This window comes from Epinephelus fuscoguttatus, linkage group LG1 (genome assembly GCF_011397635.1).
Source record: "Epinephelus fuscoguttatus linkage group LG1, E.fuscoguttatus.final_Chr_v1".
Lineage (NCBI taxonomy): Eukaryota > Metazoa > Chordata > Actinopteri > Perciformes > Serranidae > Epinephelus > Epinephelus fuscoguttatus.
Window position 1 is genome coordinate 3,362,499 of NC_064752.1, and position 23,730 is coordinate 3,386,228.

At 45.0% G+C, this 23,730-nt stretch overlaps 1 protein-coding gene across 1 annotated transcript in view; it reads right to left on the reverse strand.

Moving 5' to 3' along the window:
- Positions 1-23,730, reverse strand: part of LOC125894629 (E3 ubiquitin-protein ligase RNF123) — a 187,704-nt gene that overhangs the window by 29,820 nt on the left and 134,154 nt on the right. The window contains exons 37-38 of the mRNA XM_049586178.1: positions 22,023-22,243; positions 4,850-4,944 (exon numbers count right to left, since the gene is read on the reverse strand). Of these exons, the coding sequence (XP_049442135.1) occupies positions 4,850-4,944; positions 22,023-22,243 (316 nt within the window). The remainder of the gene's footprint in view (positions 1-4,849; positions 4,945-22,022; positions 22,244-23,730) is intronic.

The following is a 23,730-nucleotide window of genomic DNA, read 5'->3' on the forward strand; positions in this document are numbered from 1 at the left end:
TGAAACACTGCCTGTAATGATGTAATATAAGACCATGTGCTTTTGTTGACGTCCCAGCATTGGTTGTGGCTTCACAGAACATCAACAGCAGATGCAGGACGATACTTAATACGTAGATGTGAACGTCCACTGACATAGTGGCGATATGTGACGCGTTGGGATGAGAGCGTGTTGGTTCGTCATCCAGTGATGTGTGACGAAGGACACACTGCAGGTCAGCGTGCAGCTCTCTGCAGTAAAGACCTCCATCTTTACTGTTTATTAAACACACAGCAGCTGCAGCAGCGTCTGTGCAGTACAAATGTCTGCTGCCTCACGGCCAAACAGCGACTGTTAATCAGAGTGATTTCCAATCACCGTGTGCAGAAAGCCGACATTAGAGACAAAGTCATTTCCTACTTGGAGTCAGTGAGAGCAGAGAGCGTCTCCTCTGCAGAGATCCATTAGTGGCTTTGTGGAAACAAACCTCAGGCTCTGGGCTGACCGCTCTTTGACTCTATCAGGGTTCTCCTTACAGTTTCACAGGGCTGAGGGGGAGTGCAGCTGTAGAGGTGGAGACGTTGGGAGGTTTGGGAGTCGTACCTGAGAAAAGCTGTTTCACTTAAAATAAGGAATCTCACGTCAGAGACCATTACTATTACTATAGATTACAACCAAAAAGCTGTAAGAGCTATTTCATTGCTGGAAAGACAGTCTTTCATAAACTGTCTCTGCAGGAGAAAGACGTAAATACTTTTGACACTGGTGCAACAGAACTAGAGAGAACCTGAGCTGCCCCCTGATAGTCCACCAAACGTTAGTCGACCAGAAAGGTTATTAGTCGTTATTAGTCACAGAAAAAACACAACATGAAACTCTGTGAAAAGCTGCGCCTTGTCAAAATAAATCAAACCTATATGACTGGGAATTTATTTTGAAAGGACAGACACAGGAAGTGGAGTCAGGTTACAAACCAATCACAGCTAACAGATATCTTTCCCTTCTTCTGTAAATACTCAGTCTGATAAACACGGAGAAGTTGATCATGTTAGTGCAGGGCTACCCAGAGCTTTACATCTGTCCCACAGACGACAGGCCGACACACTCATACACAGCTCCTGGAAGAAGATCAGCTCTGCTCTCAGGATTTCAGGTAAACAGGCTGTATGATGCTTGTTAAGGTTGCTTGGCAACCTCAGACTCAACCTGCCGCCGCGCTCTTGAAAGCTGGCACAGAAAAACTTCATAAACCTCCTTCTGTAGCCTCTCTCCTGGAGACAAACTTGTGTCTCAAAGTCCTGGAGACAAACTTGTGTCTTAAAGTCCTGAAGACAAACTTGTGTCTCAAAGACCTGAAGACAAACTTGTGGTGGTGTGACCAAATTCGAGTATGATGCTGAATGTATTAAACTATTTGGACCTTGAACTGATGACTGAGGACAGATCTGGACACGGTGGGAGCGGCTGGCGTCGATGGCGATGTTTGTTGAGTTTGTCTAAATGTATTTTGTGTAAGTCCCGTCCTCTGTGTCTCAGACAGAGCGTCAGGATGACGGCAGAGTAAACGCTGCTCCATTTGACTGATTCATTTAGTTTAACCAAACTCTGTCCTCCACATCGGTCTCTCCTCTCGACGAACACAGTCTGTTGTCTACCACAGATTTTCTAATAATATTGTTGAAGGTGATCTATTGAAGCATGACGGAGCAGAAAAGTGGTTTATACAACTTTCTTCCTCCTCCCTTTCCCCCTCCTCCTCCCCTTATCAATAATAAATCCTTTCTCCGGCCAGTTTATCTCTGTGGTGGAGTCTAAAGGGGAGAGTGAAGGATCGGGTTTCCACTGCGGAGGAGGAAATGGCTTTCTCCTGACCAGCTTCACCCTCAAGGGCAACAGCATCATCACAGTCTGTCCAAACTGCCAACAACATCTGACTTTGATGAAACTTCCTCTCACTTCACCTGCGAGCTGTGTTCAAACCGCGTTTCAGAGGGACTCGTACCAAAGGTCAAGACACTGTGACAGGTGTGGTAACTACACTACATACTGTGAGACACACAGATCATGAAGCACATCATTCAGTGAGACTTCTCTCTGATGTCCGTCCACAGTCAACGTCCATGAAGCCTCTGAGAAATCAGACTCATCATGTTTTTCAGTTTTCCATTGTGTCACAGTGATCAGTGATCGATGTCTGTCCATCCAGACAGGAGCTGCTCACACTCCACTCAGCTCACTGAGAACAGACACGTGTATTTTATGATTCGGATCTCATTATATATTTTGCCTCCTCTGCTCTTGTAGAGGACGGCGGTGAGACACGGAGCGTTCACACCTGACCTGTTTGGTTCAGTTCAAACAAACTCAGGTCCGTTTGTTAGTGCGGTTTATTTGGGCTGGTGTGAAAGCTGTCAGTCAAACCCTGGTGCGGACCAAACAACCGAACCGAGACCTCTCCAAGGTGGGTCTGGCTCCGCCTCCAAACGGACTCTGGTGTGGATCGTTTGTGGTGTGAAAGAAAAGGAACCAATCACAGGATGTTATGATGCAGATAAACCAACAATAAATCCGTCTGCTGATCCTGAAATCTGTCCGCCATCTCATCACCGATCCTGATAAAGGCCACGTATACCCCTTAACCTATTTATGCTAATGCATACATGTAACCATGGTAACACAGACGCAGGTCAGCTGATTAAGAACTGTGTGTGACAGTGTTCCCACAGTGTGAAGCCCTGAATCATTACTGTACAGACGTCTTGTCTTCATTCTGTCTGTGTGTCAGTCATTATTCACCACATGTGTCTGACCTGCAGTCTGATGACAGCCTCTTCATAACGCTTACAGTCACTTCTTTCTCTGTCAGCTCTGTGTGAAACCATTAAACATTTCAGAAGCATTAAAGTGCTGCTGCACAAACCTCTGTTTGATTTCTGATTGCTTCAGATAAAGGACTTGTCTCTGTATTTGTTTTATTAGATCTTAGTGCGGCGTTTGACACAATTGACCATCAAATTCTACTGCAGAGACTGGATCACTTAATTGGCCTAAAAGGTTCTGCACTGAGCTGGTTTAAATCTTATTTATCTGATCGTTTTCAGTTTGTTCACGTTCATGATGAATCATCCTCACGTACCAAAGTTTGTTTTGGAGTTCCGCAAGGTTCTGTGCTCGGACCAATCCTATTTACTCTATATATGCTTCCTTTAGGTAACATCATTAGAAATCACTCTATAAATTTCCACTGTTATGCGGATGATACTCAGTTGTATTTATCGATGAAGCCAGAAGAAAGTAATCAATTAACTAAACTCCATAACTGCCTTAAAGACATAAAAACCTGGATGAGCACCAATTTCCTGATGTTAAATTCAGACAAAACTGAAGTTATTGTTCTTGGCCCCAAACAACTCAGAGACTCTTTATCTGATGACATAGTTTCTCTAGATGGCATTGCTCTGGCCTCTAGCACTACCGTAAGAAACCTCGGAGTAATATTTGATCAAGATTTGTCTTTAATTCTCATTTAAAACAAACCTCACGGACTGCATTTTTTCATCTGCGTAATATTGTGAAAATTAGGCCTATCCTGACCCGAAAAGATGCAGAAAAATTGGTCCACGCTTTTGTTACCTCAAGGCTGGATTACTGTAACTCTCTATTATCAGGTAGCTCTAGTAAGTCCTTAAAAACTCTCCAGCTAATTCAGAATGCAGCAGCACGTGTACTAACAGGAACTAAGAAACCAGATCATATTTCTCCTGTTTTAGCTTCTCTGCACTGGCTCCCTGTAAAATCCAGAATTGAATTTAAAATCCTACTGTTAACTTATAAAGCTCTAAATGGTCAAGCTCCGTCATATCTTAGAGAGCTCATAGTGCCATATTATCCCAGCAGAACACTGCGCTCTGAGAACGCAGGGTTACTCGTGGTCCCTAAAGTCTCCAAAAGTAGATCAGGAGCCAGAGCCTTCAGCTATCAGGCTCCTCTCCTGTGGAATCATCTTCCTGTTACGGTCCGGGAGGCAGACACCGTCTCCACATTTAAGACTAGACTTAAGACTTTCCTCTTTGATAAAGCTTATAGTTAGGGCTGGCTCAGGCTTGCCCTGTACCAGCCCCTAGTTAGGCTGACTTAGGCCTAGTCTGCCGGAGGACCCCCCTATAATACGTTTTTCTATAATAAAAAACAGCAGTGACCTTTCCTCCTCTTTACTCAGATTTGACCGCGGCCTCATCACAAGAACCAGTCCTCATCTTACAGAGCTTATAGAAAGAGTTTCAATAACTGTTAATGAAAGATGAGGTCAAAGGACGAGATGCTCCGTCCTCCAAGAGACACCAACACTTACCTCACCTGACACATATCATACACACCAAACACTGCCACTCACACTCATGAACACACACACACACACACACTACAGTCAGTCTTCAGAGCAAACACGGTGCTACTCCATCAACACTAAAACAAGTGCTAAACCTCTCAGTCATGATGACCAGGATGAAGATGGTTAAAAGACATCACATCATCTTTATGAGCAGTTAAAGCACTGAACGAGGAACAAACACAAGAGGAAGGTTCACTTCCTGTTTCCTGTTGTCGCTGCTCTCCATTAATATGTTTCTGAGAGACTCTTCAGCACTGAGACGACTCCTTTACTTCACGATAAGATGACGAGCTGAGAATTATTTATCTCCTCACACACTGAGACTAACAAAGCCTGAAACATGAGCTGTGACATTTCAGCAGAGACAAAGAGAAACACGGCCTGTTTACTGTGGCGGTAAACACACATGTGAGGACGGCAGGCGCTCAGTGACGAGGCGCTGCGGAGCGACCGATGAGTGATGAAGATGTTTGTACTCACAGCTGTGCTCGCTGCAGCCTGTTTGGATTCTTCTGTGAGGAAGGCCAACATCAGCTCCACCTTCTGCTTCTCCTCCTCGCTGATGTAGTCTGTGTCTGTTGGTGGGAACACACACACACACACACACACACACACACACACACACACACACACACACACACACACAGATGAGTGTTTGTCTAACAGTCTGTTAATCAACATGCTCTGTCATTATTCCTCCTATAATGTTTCTCAGCAGCAGTGTGACAGGTGGAGTCCATCAGCAGAGACACTACTCCTTCAGTCTGACTGAACTCACTCTGACTACAGACTGAACCGTTCACATGGGCCCTAAATAAAGTCATCTGATACGACGTGTGTTCAGAGGCCCGAAACTATTTCAACTTGTTCAAAGTGGTTCCACCTGCAGTGACCTTTAATCTGCCAGAAATAAAACAGCAGAAGAAGAAAGTTTTGTTTCAAACCTCACTGAGAAATTTCAATTTATTCAAGGCCCGGTTCTGTTTCACATTTCTATCACCAGCCCTTGTTTTCAAGAGCCACCTTGTCCCCCAGAGCAGAGTTAAAGGCCCCGATCACACAGGAAGTGTTTTGCAGGTTACAAAACTTGAGGCACTTGCTGCACCTTTTTATTGTTGCCAGGCAACCAGCCCATCACCTCGTCACCCTAACCTTCCTGTGTCATCAATCTACAGTTTCTGTATCCTGCAGTGATCAGTGTGTAGCTGCTGCCATGTTGAGGCAGAGGGTACTGTCTGTAGCTCTGGTTGAGGGTGAGAGGCTGTCAGCAGATAAACAGAGATCTGTGTGGGTACATGAGACCCTAAAAAAGAGGCTGGATCATGGGGAGTACCACCAGTTGGTCCAGGAGCTTCTCCTCCATCATGGACGTTTACAGTACTGCACTTATCTGCTGTTTTCTATTCAGATGGTGCTAACTGTGCTTTGTAAAGTCGTATAGCTCTGGGTATCCAGCAACCACTACCACCAGTTTCTCCTCCATTGGTTACCAACTGTAAACTGGTTGTTGTGACCACCACAGAAGCCCCGCCTCTCACATCATCTCATTTACAAAGGGAAAAAGCTGAGATGACGTGTGGCGCTTTTCTGCTCCGAGGTTGAGTTAAGTTTTAGGTCAAGTTTTTTCAACTCGGCTCGCTCCGGCAAAAATGCCAGGCGCCTAGAGCGCAGAAACATGAGGTGTGCAGCAAAAAGTTTCATTCTCATTATTTTACACCTGAACATAACATATTTGTATCTTTGTTACACTGTGGACACATTTTTACTCAGTTATCTGAAGTTGTTGCAGTTCATAAGTTATCAAAGATGATTATTTGAGTTTGAAGCAGAGAACATGATGTCATGAAGGAGACCAGAGTTAATTAGCTGGAAACGTTCAGTTCATTAAGATCTGCTAATGAAGATATTAACAAAGCGCTGAGGACTGATACGTGGGAGCTGATTACTAGAAATATAAATGTTTTGTTTTTTGTTTGAGACCATGTTGCTATGCATCTATTTATTTATTTATTGTTGTTGTTTATTGTAATATTCATGTGCCCTTTTTAACATGGTTCATTTCATAGTTCCAGTTTTAATGTCTGTGAACTTCTGAAAAGTCTGTTAGATACGTTGGAATAAAGATGTCATTACAATTAATCCTAAACGACAAATACTGTGTGTGTGTGTGTGTGTGTGTGAGAGATAATTTCATCTGTATGACTGAAAATTAAACTAAACATCTAAACATGTTTAACCGTATAAACCAGGACTGTGCGCTCATATCTGAGACGCTGAGCCTGAAGCTGTGCTGCTGGAGTCCTTCCTGTGTAAGCTGATCCGAGGGCTGACACAGGATCAGTGTCCGACACAGCGTCTACAAACAATGACATGTGGGAAACACTCACAGATCCTGTTTCAGCCAAAGCACCAAATATAAACCACAAAGACAAAAGGTGAGGTAAAAAAAGTAAGTCGCTGTTCTCCAGTTACACAAAGCTATGCTAATAATAATAATAATAATGATTTCAGCTGCAGTATGTGATCGTGCTCGGAGCAGCTTCCCTCAACAACACTGAGACCATTTTACACAGCTGCTGCTAAAAACACAAAACACAGAGCAGACAGTCTTTTGTCCAGCAGATAGTGAGCTCCTGTGCTGGTCACTGATCGTCCCTTATGACTCAATATGTTGGAACACAAAGTTGATCCGGCCAGGCTGCTACGACTCTGCTGAGAGACGGAGGGTCAGAGGTCAAGAGCTGCTCATATATAATCTGTGGTGCTGTGATTTATTTGGTTTGCATTTCTCATTTCTGCCGCCTCAAGAAAAAAAAACTGAGCATCGTCTTTGAAACGGTTTGTTTCAACGTCTGAACGTGTTTGTGTAAAAACTAAATTATAACCGATGTTTAGTAACTGTGGGTCAGAGGTCACTGCTCAGGTCTAACAAGTGTTCATTTTAACGCCTAAATACGGCTGTGCAAAAATTAAATTACAAATAATGCAACATATTTAAAAGTCTTATGATTTGTTTGTTTCGTAACTCTGAATTAATTTTCCTTTCTTCAAACTGCAGGAACAGTCCCACACACCTGATTGGTCTGTGTGAAACGCACCGATTATACAATAATAAAGTCCCAACGTCCTAAAACTAGTTCTTCTTAACGAGCAGCGTCTTAGTGAGTTACTTTTGATAAAATGGGTCAAATTTGTTGTCATATCAAACTACAAACATTCATTTATTTATCTTCCATAACAACTTATCCTGCTGGGGGTTGTGGGGGGTGGAGTCTATCCCAGGTGACGATGGGCGAGAGGCGGGGTTCACCCTGGACAGGTCGCCAGACTATCACAGGACAGGAGGTAAAATCAGAGAGCAGCAGGTCGGTGGTGGAGACGTCTGTGACTCCACGGCGGCGGATAATAACTGAGTCTTTGCTTCATGTTCATGGTCTCTTAACAACCTCCACAGAAACTGTGAGGAGAAGCTGACCAATCACAGCTCCTGTTGTCTCCACGTGATCTCTGCTGTGGTGTGAACCTGTTAAAGACGGTGAAGGGTCAGTTTGGTTTGGAGACGTCTGACTTCATCGAAAGGCTCTGCAGACTCTAAGGACTTGGAGGAGCTGGTGGACACAAAGAACACAGGCTCAGAGTGTTTCTGGTAACTGGACCTTTGAGAAGGAGCTCTGCCCGGGTGGTCTTCATCACAGCGATGATGTTAACCTCAAGCTGGTATAAGAACAGGAAGTGGAGTGACCACCATAAAGAGTCCACTTTATGTCCTCAGTGGAAGGAGGGGTAATGGAGGACGAGGGAGGGTCACTGTCCATTTCCCTGCCTGACCCTGAGGTCAGTGTTAGAAGGACTCGGCCATCCTCCCTGACTGAAGGCAGAGAGCTGGAACACATCTGAATGTGTCCGATACTCAGTCAGTCTCAGCTGGACTCTGGGTTTACTGACGATTAGCTCATGTTCACATCACACCTTGACAAGGATGGCTCGATGAAGACGACGTGATGAAGACAATTTGAAAAAGACATTTTGACAACGACAGTTTTAAGACAATTTAGTGAAGACACTGTGACGAGGACAGTTAGAGACAGTTTGGGCATCATATGAGACATACCGCGTATCCATGATGTCATCCGTCCATTGCAGCGCTCAGCTGCTCGTCCTCTGAACTAACTATAGCTCTGTTTATCTGAACAAATTAACTCAGACATGATGCAACATTCCTGCAATGAATCCTGGGACTTCCCTCCGTCCTCTAATCATCATTCTTCTCTGCTCCTGATGAGCATCATGTCTTCACTGATGGGACAGACTAAAAGCTTTCAGGGAGTTCAGAAGGAAGAAGACAGAAGCACTGAGAAGACAAAGCAGACTGTCCTCATTGGACTGATAATAAATCAGGACATGTCCATGTGAATAAACGTGTTGTCTGTAAGATGTGAGACTCACTCTGATGATGGAAGTTTTTCCTTTGGTTATAAAGTCGTGTCAAAGGTTCTGATTCTGTGGAAAAGACGTCTGTGTGGACACATGGACATTCAGGGACGATCCAGCGTGGACATATTTACCACGATTCTGTTTTCATAATTCACTGAAACACGCTCTGGTTCTTCTGTTACACTCTTCCTCCCTCCTCTCTTCCTCTCCACATTCAACCTCCCACTTGATGGCTTTCGATTTGTCTCTCCATTTTCTCCCCTGTAACCCCCCCCATCAGACGGATCCTGTTTCGGTGTGGGAGTGGCAGCAGCCTGCTCTGGGCTCTGATATCGGCTCGTTGGACAGCTGCCATGTTGATCTGCAGTGAGTAGTTACAACCGCCACACATGATATTTAGAGAAACATGGAGGGAGAGACACAGATGGAGGGACGTGTAGATGGACAGACCCAGACTGAGCGGAGGGACATTAGTGCTGTTACACTGAAAACATACGTAGAAAGAAACAAAAAGAATGACGGACACAGAGACAGAGGGAGTCTCGACAAACAGCTGTTAAACTAAACAGGTTCAGAGAGCATTACTGACTGAGAACAGAGTCAATGAGGCAATCTGAAATAATAAAATCCACTATGAACAAAATGTGGCTGCAGACATGCAGGCAGGTGCACAGGTTCCAGCCTGGTGAGACCGTCCTCATGCTGTGAGCTCAACGTTCTGTTTCGCAGACTTGCTTCGTATCCAGACGTTGCAATCCAATCAGGCCAAATAAGCGTTGAGATGAGTGGTTACCTTGTTCACACCTGGACCCATCTAATACTGAAAGTGTTTGGGGCAGCGAGTCCGGACACCAAACAGAATGTTGAGCTGATGTCATCAGGACGGTCTTATCAAGCTACACATGCACTGTAACAGCTGTTAACACGTTATGTGACAGCAGAAGCAGAGATGTTTGATCAGTAAATGTGGACGTTTTTCTGTCTCCAGTCACTACTGCAGTCTGGTTTGGACAGAACACTTCTGTTTGACCTCCACAGTCTGGTGACAAAGTGTTCAACTCAGTTGGCCGTCAGTCAACTCAACAAACACCAAAACTAGCAACCCTGACACATATGCTAACAGCAGCATGCTAACTCACTCACCCTGAGGACTGACAATGCTGCTACACATCCTGAGGTATTCACTGTTAATCAGTCAAAATGCAGATGTCGCTGCACAGGACACTTCACTTTGAAAGAACTGACCATGTTTCTGTTCTGATGACGGACTGAGGACACAGAAAACAAACTAAAAGTGCTGCAGTGACTCAGAAGATGGTTTTATTTAACCCAGTAGCAGAAAGTCACAGTATGAATAAGTGTGAGCAGCTCAGAGAGCAGCAGTATGCAGCGATGGATCAGAGTATTCCCCTGCGGATGGTTCAAAGCCAACAAGCAGGTAACAAGCTTACACACAACAAAGCCTTTGTTTTATCGGCCCAACACCCAGTGAGCAGTGTGTTAGTGCCCCGCTCTGTCTGCAGTAACAGCTATTTCATGTTTTCAATTTCAATGTCAAGAAGTGGATTTATTGAGGATGATTCCACCTCACAGCGTCAGGTGAAGGCTGAATACCCAGAGAACTCAGAGATTTGTTTCTGAGCGTCGAGAAACCTTCAAACACTTCTGCAAAACTGCAGAAACTCAGAGGAGTGAATATGAAGATCAGTGCCGCCAGCACAGACGTGAAATTCACCTTCTATCAGCTCATGTGTGCAATCACTGCAGTGTTGCTACACATCTTTAAGTTAATATCATCTTTAACTGTGTTTTTGATGTGATGTATTCTGCTAAAAGATACAGTCACCTCTGAGCACTGATATTATAAGATTTATTCAGCTGAATGATTGAAATGAACGATGACAACAATGTTTTATGGACGCACTTATTGTCGTCTATCTGTTGATCCACCACTTTAATCCAAACTGAAACATCCCAACAACTACCGGATGGATTGTCATGAAATGTGGTTCATCATTCCTCTCTCGGATGTGTTTTAATAAATTTGATGATTGTCTGACTCTTCTGATCCAAACTGAGATGTCCACCTTAAAATCTGAATGAAGCAAATTCTCCTCTGCAAACTTCAACTGATACAAACTGAAATAAAACACTTTTACAGAAAGGATCATCTTTTCTATGTTAAAAATATAAAATTGTTCATATATTTGGATAAATTAAAACATATGTTTTACACACTGTAAACATTTCATGTCAGGATATTAAACACTGATTTCAATGTTTAGAAACTTCCCAATCTGGACTAGAATTGAAAATAAAGTTTGTTGGATCTGAACAATGATTGGCCGATTAAACATGCAGTTATTGATAGATGGATTTTTTTTTTTTATTTGGGTCCCATCAACTTCAACACAGAGGTTGCCAGTCTTCGTGGCTCCAAACACACACAAGTTAAATTAAGAAAACACAAACAACAAGTTAAGATGACAAAGTATTGATGATAAAGAAAAGTTGAGACAAACTAAACAGAAAGATAGAAACTAAGTAAAATAAATTGACGTAAGAAAAGGTCGATGACAGAAACAAAAAGCTAACAGTCGAAATAAAAAACAAGAACATAAAATAAAAACAACAACTGAAACAAAAACAAACATATCTTTAGAATGATGAGACAGCAGGAGGACCGGTGCAGCTTAAGAAGCTAAATTCAATAATTATTCCCTTTAAGTAATAAACATGGTAAAAAGAATAATCCTGGTATCATAAAGGGGACCATGCAATGTTGTCTGTAAAGAGTATCATGAAATACTCTTAGAACAACAATACAATAGAACAATAGAACAATAGAAAAGAGTTACCCCGAAATACTGTAGAAAAAGGGCTATCATGGAATACTGTAGGACAGATTTAACCTAGCATTTAGGGGAAAAGAAGTACCCTAGAACACAGCAGAAAAAGGGGTACAGTGGAATACTGTAGGAAAGAGTTACCCTGGCATTTGAAGGACAGGAAGTACCCTGGAAAATTGTTTAAAAAAAAAAAAAAAACCTGGAACAATGTCTAAAAAGGGGTACCATGGAATATTGAAAGAAAAAGCTACTCTGGCATTTGAAGAAAAAGAAGTACCCTGGAACACTGTAGAAAAAGGGGTACCATGGAATACTGTAGGAGAGACTAACCCTGGCATTTGAAAGAAAAGTACCCTGGAACAATGTCTAAAAAGGGGTACCATGGAATGCCCTTGGAAAGAGTGACCCTGGAATACTGTAGAAAAAGGGGTACCATGGAATATTGTAGGAAAAAGCTACTCTGGCATTTGAAGGAAAAGAAGTACCCTGGAACACTGTAGAAAAAGGGGTACCATGGAATATTGTAGGAAAAAGCTACTCTGGCATTTGAAGGAAAAGAAGTACCCTGGAACACTGTAGAAAAAGGGGTACCATGGAATATTGTAGGAAAAAGCTACTCTGGCATTTGAAAGAAAAAAAGTACCCTGGAAAACTGAAGAAAAAGGGGTACCATGGAATATTGTAGGAGAGAGTTACGCTGGCATTTGAAGGACAGAAAGTGCCCTGTAACATTGTTCTCGTCTCGTCGTCCTCCGCTTATCTGGGTCTGGGTCGCGGGCGCAGCAGCCTCAGCAAAGAAGCCCAGACAGTCCTCTCCCCAGCCACTTCCGTCAGCTCTTCCGCGGACACCCCGAGGCGTTCCCAGGCCAGCCGGGTGATGTAATCCCTCCAGCGTGTCCTGGGGCGGCCCCGAGGTCTCCTCCCGGTTGGATATGCCCAAAACACCTCCCAAGGGAGGCGTCCGGGAGGCATCCTTACCAGATGCCTGAACCACCTCAACTGGCTCCTCTCGATGTGGAGGAGCAGCGGCTCTACTCCGAGTCCCTCCCGAATGTCTGAGCTCCTCACCCTATCTCTAAGGCTGAGCCCAGCCACCCTGCGGAGGAAACTCATTTCGGCCGCTTGTATTCGCGATCTCGTTCTTTCGGTCACTACCCAGAGCTCGTGACCATAGGCGAGGGCTGGAATGTAGATCGACCGGTAAATCGAGAGCTTCGCTTTCTGGCTAAGCTCCCTTTTCATCACAACGGACCGGTTAAGCGCCTGCATCACTGCTGACGCTGCCCCAATCCGCCTGTCAATCTCCCGCTCCATCCTACCCTCACTCATGAACAAGATCCCGAGATACTACGAGATACTGAGGAAGGACCTCCCCCCTGACCTGGAGTGGGCAATCCACCCTTTTCCGGCTGAGGACCATGGCCTCAGACTTGGAGGTGCTGATTCTCATCCCAGCCACTTCACACTCTGCTGCGAAATTCTGCCCATGAAAGTTATGAACAGAACCGGTGACAAAGGGCAGCCCTGGCGGAGTCCAACCCTCACTGGGAACAGGTCCGACTTACTGCCGGCCACACGAACCAGAATCATGCTCCTTCAGTACAGGAACTGTACAAAACACATATGGACTGGTTGGTCGAACTCCCATGCCCCCTCCAGCACCCCGGTGAGGGTAAAGAGCTGGTCCACGGTTCCGCATCTGGGACGAAAACCACATTGCTCCTCCTCAATCTGAGGTTCAACTATCGACCGGACCCTCTTCTCCAGCACCCTGGAGTAGACCTTACCGGGTAGGCTGAGGAGTGTGATCCCCCTGTAGTTGGAACACACCCTCTGGTTCCCTTTGTTGAAGATGGAGACCACCACCCCAGTCTGCCACTCCAGAGGCACTGCCCCCGATGTCCACGCAATGTTGCAGAGGCGTGTCAACCAGGACAGCCCTACAACATCCAGAGCCTTGAGATATCCAGGGTGAATCTCATCCACCCCCGAGGCTCCGCTGCTGTGTAGTTGCTTCACTACCTCGGCGACTTCTGCCCCAGAAATTGGACGACCCGCCCCCGAGACCCCCGGCTCTGTTTCCTCACTGGAATATGTGTTGGTGGGATTGAGGAGCTCCTCAAAGTATTCCTTCCACCGCCCAACAATGTCCCCAGTTGACGTCAGCAGCTCCCCGCCCCCACTGTAAACAATGTGAGCAAGTTGCTGCCATCCCCCCGAGGCGCCAGACGGTTTGCCAGAGCCTCTTTGGAGTCGATCAATAGTCTTTCTCCATGGCCTCACTGAACTCCTCCCACGCCCGAGTTTTTGCCTCTGCGACTGCCACCGCTGCGCTCCGCTTGGCCCGCCGGTACCCGTCAGCTGCTTCCGGAGACCCACAGACCAACCATGCCCTGTAGGCCTCCTTCTTCAGCTGGACGGCTCCCCTCACCTCTGGTGTCCACCAGCGGGTTTGAGGATTAAGGTACCACGGAATATTGTAGGGAGGGGCTACCCTGGAATATTGTAGGGAAAGGACCACTTTGAATATCGTAAAATAGGGGTACCATGGAGTGTTGCAGGGAGGAGCTACCCTGGGATATTGTAGGGAAAGGGGTACCCTTGAATATATGCGCTACCCTGAGGTATTGAAGAAAAGAGTTACCATGAGATGCTTTAGGGAGGGTCTACCCTGGAAATCTGTGAAAGGACAACTCTGGAACACTAGGTAAGGGGTACCCTTGAATACAGGCTACCCGGGATTTTTGTGGGAAAGGGCTACCCTGAAATATCGTAGAAAAGGGCCACTCTAGAATACTGTAGGAGACGGCTACCGTGGAATGTTGTGGGAAGGGGAAAGTCTGGAGTTTGTTGGAAATGGCTACTCTGAAACATTGTAGAAAAAAGGTACCAGAAAAAGTTGCAGGGAGGGGCTGCTCTGGGTTATTGTAGGGTAGGGGTACCCTAGAATATTGTAGACATGAGGGACCCTGAACTGGTTTAGGGAAAGGGACCAGACTGTCCAGTTCCAGCCTGCCCAGAGCTGGTCTTCCTCATCAGCCTGTTCCGTTTGCTGGCTTCACCAGTCTTGATGCTGCCACCCAAGCTCAGCACAGCAAAGAACAGTGTACAGAAAGGGGGCGTTGGTGTTGTGTGTCCAGTCTAGTTCTTTGTATTTGCACCCCAAGGGACCAGTCCACCCTCTCCTCTTGCTAAAGCTTGATACCACCCTCTGTATTGTTCTTCGTCATTGCTGCATCAAACAATGAGAGAGTCATCATAAAACTTTCAGAGGCGGCAGGATAAAGTTAAAGCGCAAGTCTAAGCTGTAAAAACAAAAGAGGTATAGCGCCAGTGTGGTTCCTCAAGGTGCACTGAAGTTACTGTTAATTTAATTTCTGAAAGATCATAAATGTTTAAAACGAGTGCGTGTTCTTCTTCTGTGTGAGTCAATGAGGTTTTTAAATGCTGTTTTTTGTGAGAGGGTGTTGATGTTGTACCGTACTTTAAATACCTGTTGGTACACGTCTTATCATATTTTATTATCATGCAACTGTACAGGCAGCATACAAGGAATCAGAAAAGGCTGCTGGTCAGTTTTGTACAGACACAGGAGCTGTGATGGTGAAATATATTTATACAAGACTGACATGAAAATACACACAAATACTGTACCGACGAAAACAGAGACGTGTGTGAACACATTTTCTTTATAGACATTTCTGTCTCCGTACATTTACCACACTCACTGTCGAGCTTTAGAGCGTAAGACTGTGTGCGCAGGTGCAGGATCTGTATCTGTATAAAGGTCATTCCTTTTCCCACGCTACAGACGTCCATTCATTAACCCCAACTCCTACTCAAATACTCCTCTGGGTCAGTTTGAGGATGATGATGTACACTGTCATGAGCCACGGCTGGGTCTACTTTCTTTTGCATTTTTTGCTTCTACATATTTAGACATATGTGTACATAGATTATTGTTTTTTAATATTATGCAGTCAAACTTAGATTTTTCCTTGAACTACTGATGAATAAGGAAACAACAATGTGTTGGATTTTATGAAATGATGTTTCTTTTATATCTGAAATATATGCAGTGGAAAAAAAGGACAATATTCCTGGTGAAATGTAGAGGAGAAATATTAAGTACTATCCAACAGAAATACCTCGAAATAAAACACAAGTACAGTACTTGAGGAAATGTACTCCAGTCAGCAGCACAGAAATGACAAATCAGCTCCACCCCTCATCTCTGAGGATGAGCGCTGACAGCCACTAAACGTACACCATGTTCTGCTCTGAGTTCCAGTTTCCTGACTCGTAGCTTTTATTTTAGTAAATAAACCACCTGCATAGAAATATAAAACTGTTAGATGTTAATGAGAGCGCAGAGTGAGGCTCAGGCTCCTCTCATCTTCAGCTTTCTTTCTCTTCGGCTTCTGAACACAACGCTGTGCTGCTACTACACCACAGAGTCTCATCCATAATACATCCAGGGCTGCGGGGATTTGAGTGCTTACACACACACACACACACACACACACACACACACACACACACACACACACATACACACACACACACACACACACAGTGACGAGTCCTTGAAAATAAAAAATAATGGAAGGACTCCTCGCGGTGCTTCATTATTCTGACATCATGTCAGTGAGCAGAATCAGGCTTTCTTCACAGAAACAATGACACACACATGTCACACACATGTGAGTCACATCATGCTTCCACCTGACGCTGGTTTCAATCTGATGGCGGTTGGATGTGTGCGAGAAAATGACATTCAACATCCTCTTTACATTTGTAAAAATTCTAATAGGGACAAATTCAGCCATGAAACACCATCAGTGATGTTCATGTGTCTGGAGGAACAGCAGGACAGCCGAGTGTCTCTGGTTCGTTAATCTGAGCTTTCTGACAGGTTTAGTCAAACAAGACGATGAAAAGGCGGCGGAGGAAAGGCCAAAGACAGACAGACAGACAAGCGGACAGACAGAGAGATGTCACAGATGACACCAGATAAACCTGATCCACAAATACATGCACCGACTGAAATAACTTCAACCCTGAAGCTAAAGTCTCAGTCACTGTTCAAGAAGTGTCAGACAATGCCACACACACACACAGGTTTCCATGAAGTGTTTAAAATGTTCTGAATTCACGAGTCATTTCTTAAAGGTGCAGAGTGAAGGATTTTTGAGGAAATATTGTCAGAGATGGAAAATAAGAAGTTTGTTTCCTTTAGTGTGCGATCAGCTGACAATAAGAATCCTCGTGTGTTTGTTACGTAAAGTCCAGTTCAGACCAAAGACTGGCGAAGAGACGAAACTGTTGTAGATTGTCTCACATTAAAGTGTCAGCAGTGTGAACTGGCCGGTCTGAGCTGGACTCAAGCCGGCTGATGGTGTCACCTGACACTCAGCTGGTCAAATGGCCGGCGGCTGGTTTTAAAGCACGTCACCTGTTTCAACAGCCAATCAGCTTGTAGTGAAGTCAGCTGGTCAAGTCAAAATGACCACAGACGGTGTGTTGGCTTGCTGCAGCAGGTGCTCCGTCCCCACAGAGCCCTCTGTTTCTGTCCTCACGGTGTGCCGGTGTCAGACGGTGGGTCGCTGCTGCTGCTGGCTGTATGTGCTTATGCCCCGCCCACACACACACATATCATAATTTTCTCTCTGATATCTATTTGACAGTGATGTGTTTTCATGTTTAATTTTGATTTCATTATCACTGTTATTTTTCAGCACTGTAAAGCATCTCTGAGTGTCCTGAAAAGCGCCATATAAATCTGATGTATTATTATAATTATTAAAATATCAACACATTTCTCCTTCAAACAGCTGAATTCATTCAAGATTTCTAGCAAATGCTACATTTTACAAGTTTACACTGAACACATCATGAGACCCATAACTGACCTTCACCCAGAACTCATGTTTACTGCGTAGAGCTTCAACACATCATACTGTGACTCAATGCAACCTCCGTCAGCTGACAGCCACCTGCTGTTGACAGCTAGCAGCTAACACCTAACAGCTAACATCCAACAGCCAACAGCCAACACCTAACAGCCAACAGCCAACAACTAACACCTAACAGCTAACACCTAACAGCCAACAGCTAACAGCTAACACCTAACAGCCAACACCTAACAGCCAACAGCCAACAGCTAACACCTAACAGCCAACAGCTAACAGCTAACACCTAACAGCCAACAGCCAACAACTAACACCTAACAGCCAACACCTAACAGCCAACAGCTAACACCTAACACCTAACAGCCAACAGCCAACAACTAACACCTAACAGCTAACACCTAACAGCCAACAGCTAACACCTAACAGCCAACAGCTAACACCTAACAGCCAACACCTAACAGCCGACAGCTAACACCTAACAGCTAACACCTAACAGCCAACAGCCAACAACTAACACCTAACAGCTAACACCTAACAGCCAACAGCTAACACCTAACAGCCAACAGCCGACAGCTAACACCTAACAGCTAACACCTAACAGCCAACAGCTAACACCTAACAGCTAACAGCTAACAGGTCACAGAGCGCACCCGTCCAACAGTCTCTGGATTCTTCTCGTAGCTGCTCATTAAATAAAGTTTGTGGTCGTTAGTCTGGAGCTCTGATTTTCAGTCACTGATGAGACACAACAGAAAAACATCGACCACTGACATCTTACTAACCATCATGTAAGGAGCTAGCTTAGCGTAGCGTCCTTCCAGTGTGACTGACTGCAGTAGGATGTTGTGGTTTGGGGGTGGGCGGGGCAGACAGACTGTTTCCTGTCCCGTCCTGTGGGCTGCCTCGATGAGGACATTATATTCAACGCTGTGTAAGAGGTAGATTTATTTTCCAAATGTAATGAAATAGTTCAACGTATCGTTTGGTTCGTAACGTGTTCCGAACCAAAAGCCTTGTAGCGCATGGTTCAATAACAATATGTGTGTTGCCATAATTTAAATAATAATCTATGATCAGTAAAACATTTGTACAGTATCAAAACTAAAATAAATAAAAACAGTCCTGTGTTAACAGTGTTATTATACTGTTAAACCTTTATTACTGAAGCGTTAACATGACGCAGCACTTTAACTTTAACTTTGATTCCTTTGGTTCATTTAATATGAAATAATTCATCAAATTTTATAAAGTGATCAGATGGTTTTTATTCCTGCTGTAATATAAATATATTTAAATAACAGTACAGTATTTGGCTCTGACATGTGGAGGAGGAGGAGGAGGAGGAGGAGGAGAGGATCACAGTATCTGTAGTAGTGAGGGTCCTTATTATCACTGCTGCAGATGCGCCACATCACTGTGTGTGTTACACGTTTATTACATGTTGATGTAATGTGTGACGTGGGGGGAGGGGCAGGAGAAGTCAGTCCAGTATGACCTCCACTGACAGACACACAGACGGAGCAAATCCTCCATATGGGTGGTTATAGAAATGGCTTGTGTTTCCATGACAACAGAGGAGGATGCCGTGGTGACCGGGCCATCCCCCGTGGTGACGGCTCAACTCGGGGCGCCTAAGCCTTCTGATATTTTACTGTGGATTTACGCTCTGAGCAGCGGCAGAGACGGCTGATCCAAACACACTGACACACAGACAGCTGACATCATCACCTCACCAACCTGCTGCTCGCCATCAACTCTGATTGTCCAACAGTGACAAAACAACAGAGACCAAATCCAGTTACGTGTCTGTGAGATGACATCATCTACTGCTGCACATGTTTTTACATTAAACACAGTCAGCTGATGCTGCACATGTGAACTTTATGAATGTGGACGTCTGAGCTCCTGTCAGGGCTCACTGATGCTCAGCGTAAGATACTTACACAGACAGGACGGAGCCTTCTGTCTGTACTCTGCGGTCATTTGTCCACATTTGTGCACGTTTTCTGAAATCTTACAGACACGGACAAAACCACCAGAACCACTGGAGGTCTTGGAGGCAGAGTAGTGTAATTCAAGAGAGATGTGACCACAGGGGACGATGAAGACATTTAAATAATGTTGAAACAGGACGAATCAGTAACAAAAGAGTTCTCCATCCACATGTCGCAAAGTATTTGATGACCTCACAGACCACACCTCCATTTAAAGTCCAATATCACAACCTCCTCCACAGTTGCCTCGTCTGTTGCCGTGAGAAACCTTTGACTCCGCCCTCTAGCGCCATCAGGTGGACCTATCAATGCCAACATAAAGGAGGAGGGGAATTATGAGGGCAGTGACGAGTACAGTGTTTGAAGACTCCTGTCTCAGGGTTAGGGTTCAGGAAAGGTCATGATTTCAATTAGATCAAAAGTGCTGCAGTTACCAGCCGCATGTTTTGCCAGAATACAACTGAATTATTATATATGAACCTGACAGTAAAGAGCGGCCTGTGTCTTATGCTGTACCAGCGGGGTGTGCACCATCTCATGATCTGCTTATGTCTTTGATGTTTGTGTCTGTGACTCACTGCCGTCTCCTTCCAATCATCCTCTGACTGAAACGACCTCACGCAGAAGAAACGTCGGCCCCTAAAAACACGACATAAGTCAGATTCCACAGAAACAGCAAAGTCTCACTGTGTTATAAAGACGAGTCTGTGTCTGATGTAGTGTGACTCCACCCACCAGTCCACCCTGTGGTTGTATGACTCCGCCCACCAGTCCACCCTGTGGCTGTATGACTCCACCCACCAGTCCACCCTGTGGTTGTATGACTCCGCCCACCAGTCCACCCTGTGGCTGTATGAAAGTTTGGTCAGAATTAGTGAATGAATTCCTTTCATATTTTGTGAGGTCACACTGACCTTTGACCCTTGACCACAAAATTCTAGTCAGTTGATTCTTCAGTCCAAGTGGACGTTTGTGCCAAATTTGAAAAAACTCCCTTGAGCTGTTCTTGAGATATCGTGTTTACAGGATGGGACGGACCGATGAATGAAGGAGTACAAAGGAAAAACTCGATTTTGTTCTTAAAGTTGTGAAACAAACCGTTCTTTGTTCACCTGTAATGTTTCGCTCCATTTTTAAAGAGTGTACATCAGAGTCCTGCACCGGGTCGGGTACCGACAGGTAACCTGCAAAAAGCTGTGTAACAGGTAAAACTAAACTCCAGGCAGGTGGGCAGTGGCTGAGATCAAAAATCAATTTTTGTATTTTCCAGAATAAAACTCAGTAAACAGATGTGCAGTATGTGTGTAATATTCTGACAGTTGCTTTTATTTTGAAAGACAGTGACACCAGTGTAACCTTTGACCCCGTGGTCACATTGGTCACTGACGTGCAGGACTCCAGCCATGACACTTTGCAGCCCGAGGATGAGGTGGCAGCCTACATGGAGTTGGGATCCTTTGGAGGTTTGATGGTGGTGGAAGGAGCATGCTAACATGTTTCCTAACCTGGCAGTGATTGAATGTTTTCACCATCCAGTCAAAGAGACGTCCAATTCAAGAACGGAGACCCAGCTTCATGTGAGGGACTGGAGCCTGGGGGGGTTTGATCATGGGGGGAGGGTCGTAGGACTTTTATTAACGGGTATGACTTTGACTCAGACACAATGACAGGTAACGGGTCGGTCCTGGTGCTGAGCTTTACAGGTATAGGCGGTGCAGGTTTTCAGAAATGGACCTGAGCAGAAACTTCATAATCCTCCTTCTTCTGTACTTTCACTGGAGTATATCTTTGAGGTTCTTCATCCAACGCTGCAGACGGCGCTCACAGATCGATGAACACACTGAACACACACACTCTGACTACATGCATTTCATGGTTTAGATCACATTATATATTTGCCTCCTTCGCTCTGACAGCGGTCAGCAAACACCAGCTGTCAGAGCGAAGGAGACATTGATGAAGTTTTTATGAACTGGACCATCTTCAGTCTGTTAACCTGTAAATGAGATTAAAGAGATCTTGAACACAACAAACGAAGACAACGTGAAATGTCTTCACAGATCTGAGGTCAGAATTAAACTGTATGAATCAGAGATCCACAGGAAACATGAGAGAAGACTACCAACACCTCGATGATACTGTCTCTACGTCACTGATCCATCATGTGACTCAGTGACTGTGTCAGACTCAAGATGGACAGTCTGAAATATCCTCTGTCATATCCCGCCTACATTACCCACAGTGCACCTCTCCCTCTGACAGCTGTGTGGTAGACTGGTGTGTGTTATGATGAACCACGACGCCAACTCCTCTCTGACTTCACATCTCCATTTCTTTTTACTTTATAAACATGTGTTGTTAAACAGACACTGACTCGAGTGACATCACCTGAGGACGGTCCTCAGACGTCTTTACACTCCTGTTTAAAACACACTCAGGTGTGAACTCTGTGGACGTCACTCACATGCGTGCAGGGAGAAGTGCTTGCGCTCTGAAGTGTTCCCGGCGGCTGAAGGGATGGCGGGGGCCACGGTCGACCCCAAGGACCCGATGACCGGACGGGCGGCGGTGGAGGTGACGGCTGCCGAGGAGCTGGAGGAGTCTCCTCCCTCTCCCAACAGGTGCTGGATGGAGTGGAGCTGGAAACAGGGGTCAGAGAGCAGGACGGAGGCAGCCCGAGATATCCTGGAGAGGAAGAGGAAGAGGAGGGAAGGCTAATGTTACATGTTTGGTATGTGACAAAAACACCAGAAGAAGAAGAAGTTCTGTGCATGAGCAGCTCAGTGACAAAAACAACAGCTCAGCAGCACAAACACACGGATGAATCACATGAGAGCTGCCGACTGTCACTGACTGTGACACTCACGACCTGACACTTTGACACCACACGTCTTTTTACAGTGAGAGATCATTTGTGAGACCCGGTCAGGCCGGCCGCCGCTTGGGTTTTAAGCCATGCTGATACAGTACCGGTACCTGGAGCAGCCAAAAAGGACGACGACAGATTGGCATTAAGGTCTGACTTTATTTTACTGCACGCTTTGGAGAAAACTTATATTATGACGTCACATTTTATATGGTCACAGTCAGTGACCACATAAAATGTGACGTCATAACGACTCTGACTGTGACCATATACAAGGTGACGTCATAACAACTCTGACTGTGACCATATACAAGGTGACGTCATAACAACTCTGACTGTGACCATATAAAATGTGACGTCATAACGACTCTGACTGTGACCATATAAAATGTGACGTCATAACGACTCTGACTGTGACCATATACAAGGTGACGTCATAACGATTCTGACTGTGACCATATACAAGGTGACGTCATAACAACTCTGACTGTGACCATATAAAATGTGACATCATAACAACTCTGACTGTGACCATATAAAATGTGACGTCATAACGACTCTGACTGTGACCATATAAAATGTGACGTCATAACGACTCTGACTGTGACCATATACAAGGTGACGTCATAACAACTCTGACTGTGACCATATAAAATGTGACGTCATAACGACTCTGACTGTGACCATATACAAGGTGACGTCATAACGACTCTGACTGTGACCATATAAAATGTGACGTCATAACGACTCTGACTGTGACCATATACAAGGTGACGTCATAACGACTCTGACTGTGACCATATACAAGGTGACGTCATAACGACTCTGACTGTGACCATATACAAGGTGACGTCATAACGACTCTGACTGTGACCATATACAAGGTGACGTCATAACGACTCTGACTGTGACCGTATAAAATGTGACGTCATAACGACTCTGACTGTGACCATATAAAATGTGACGTCATAACAACTCTGACTGTGACCATATACAAGGTGACGTCATAACGACTCTGACTGTGACCGTATACAAGGTGACGTCATAACGACTCTGACTGTGACCGTATACAAGGTGACGTCATAACGACTCTGACTGTGACCATATACAAGGTGACGTCATAACGACTCTGACTGTGACCGCATACAAGGTGACGTCATAACGACTCTGACTGTGACCATATACAAGGTGACGTCATAACGACTCTGACTGTGACCGTATACAAGGTGACGTCATAACGACTCTGACTGTGACCATACACAAGGTGACGTCATAACGACTCTGACTGTGACCATATACAACCTGA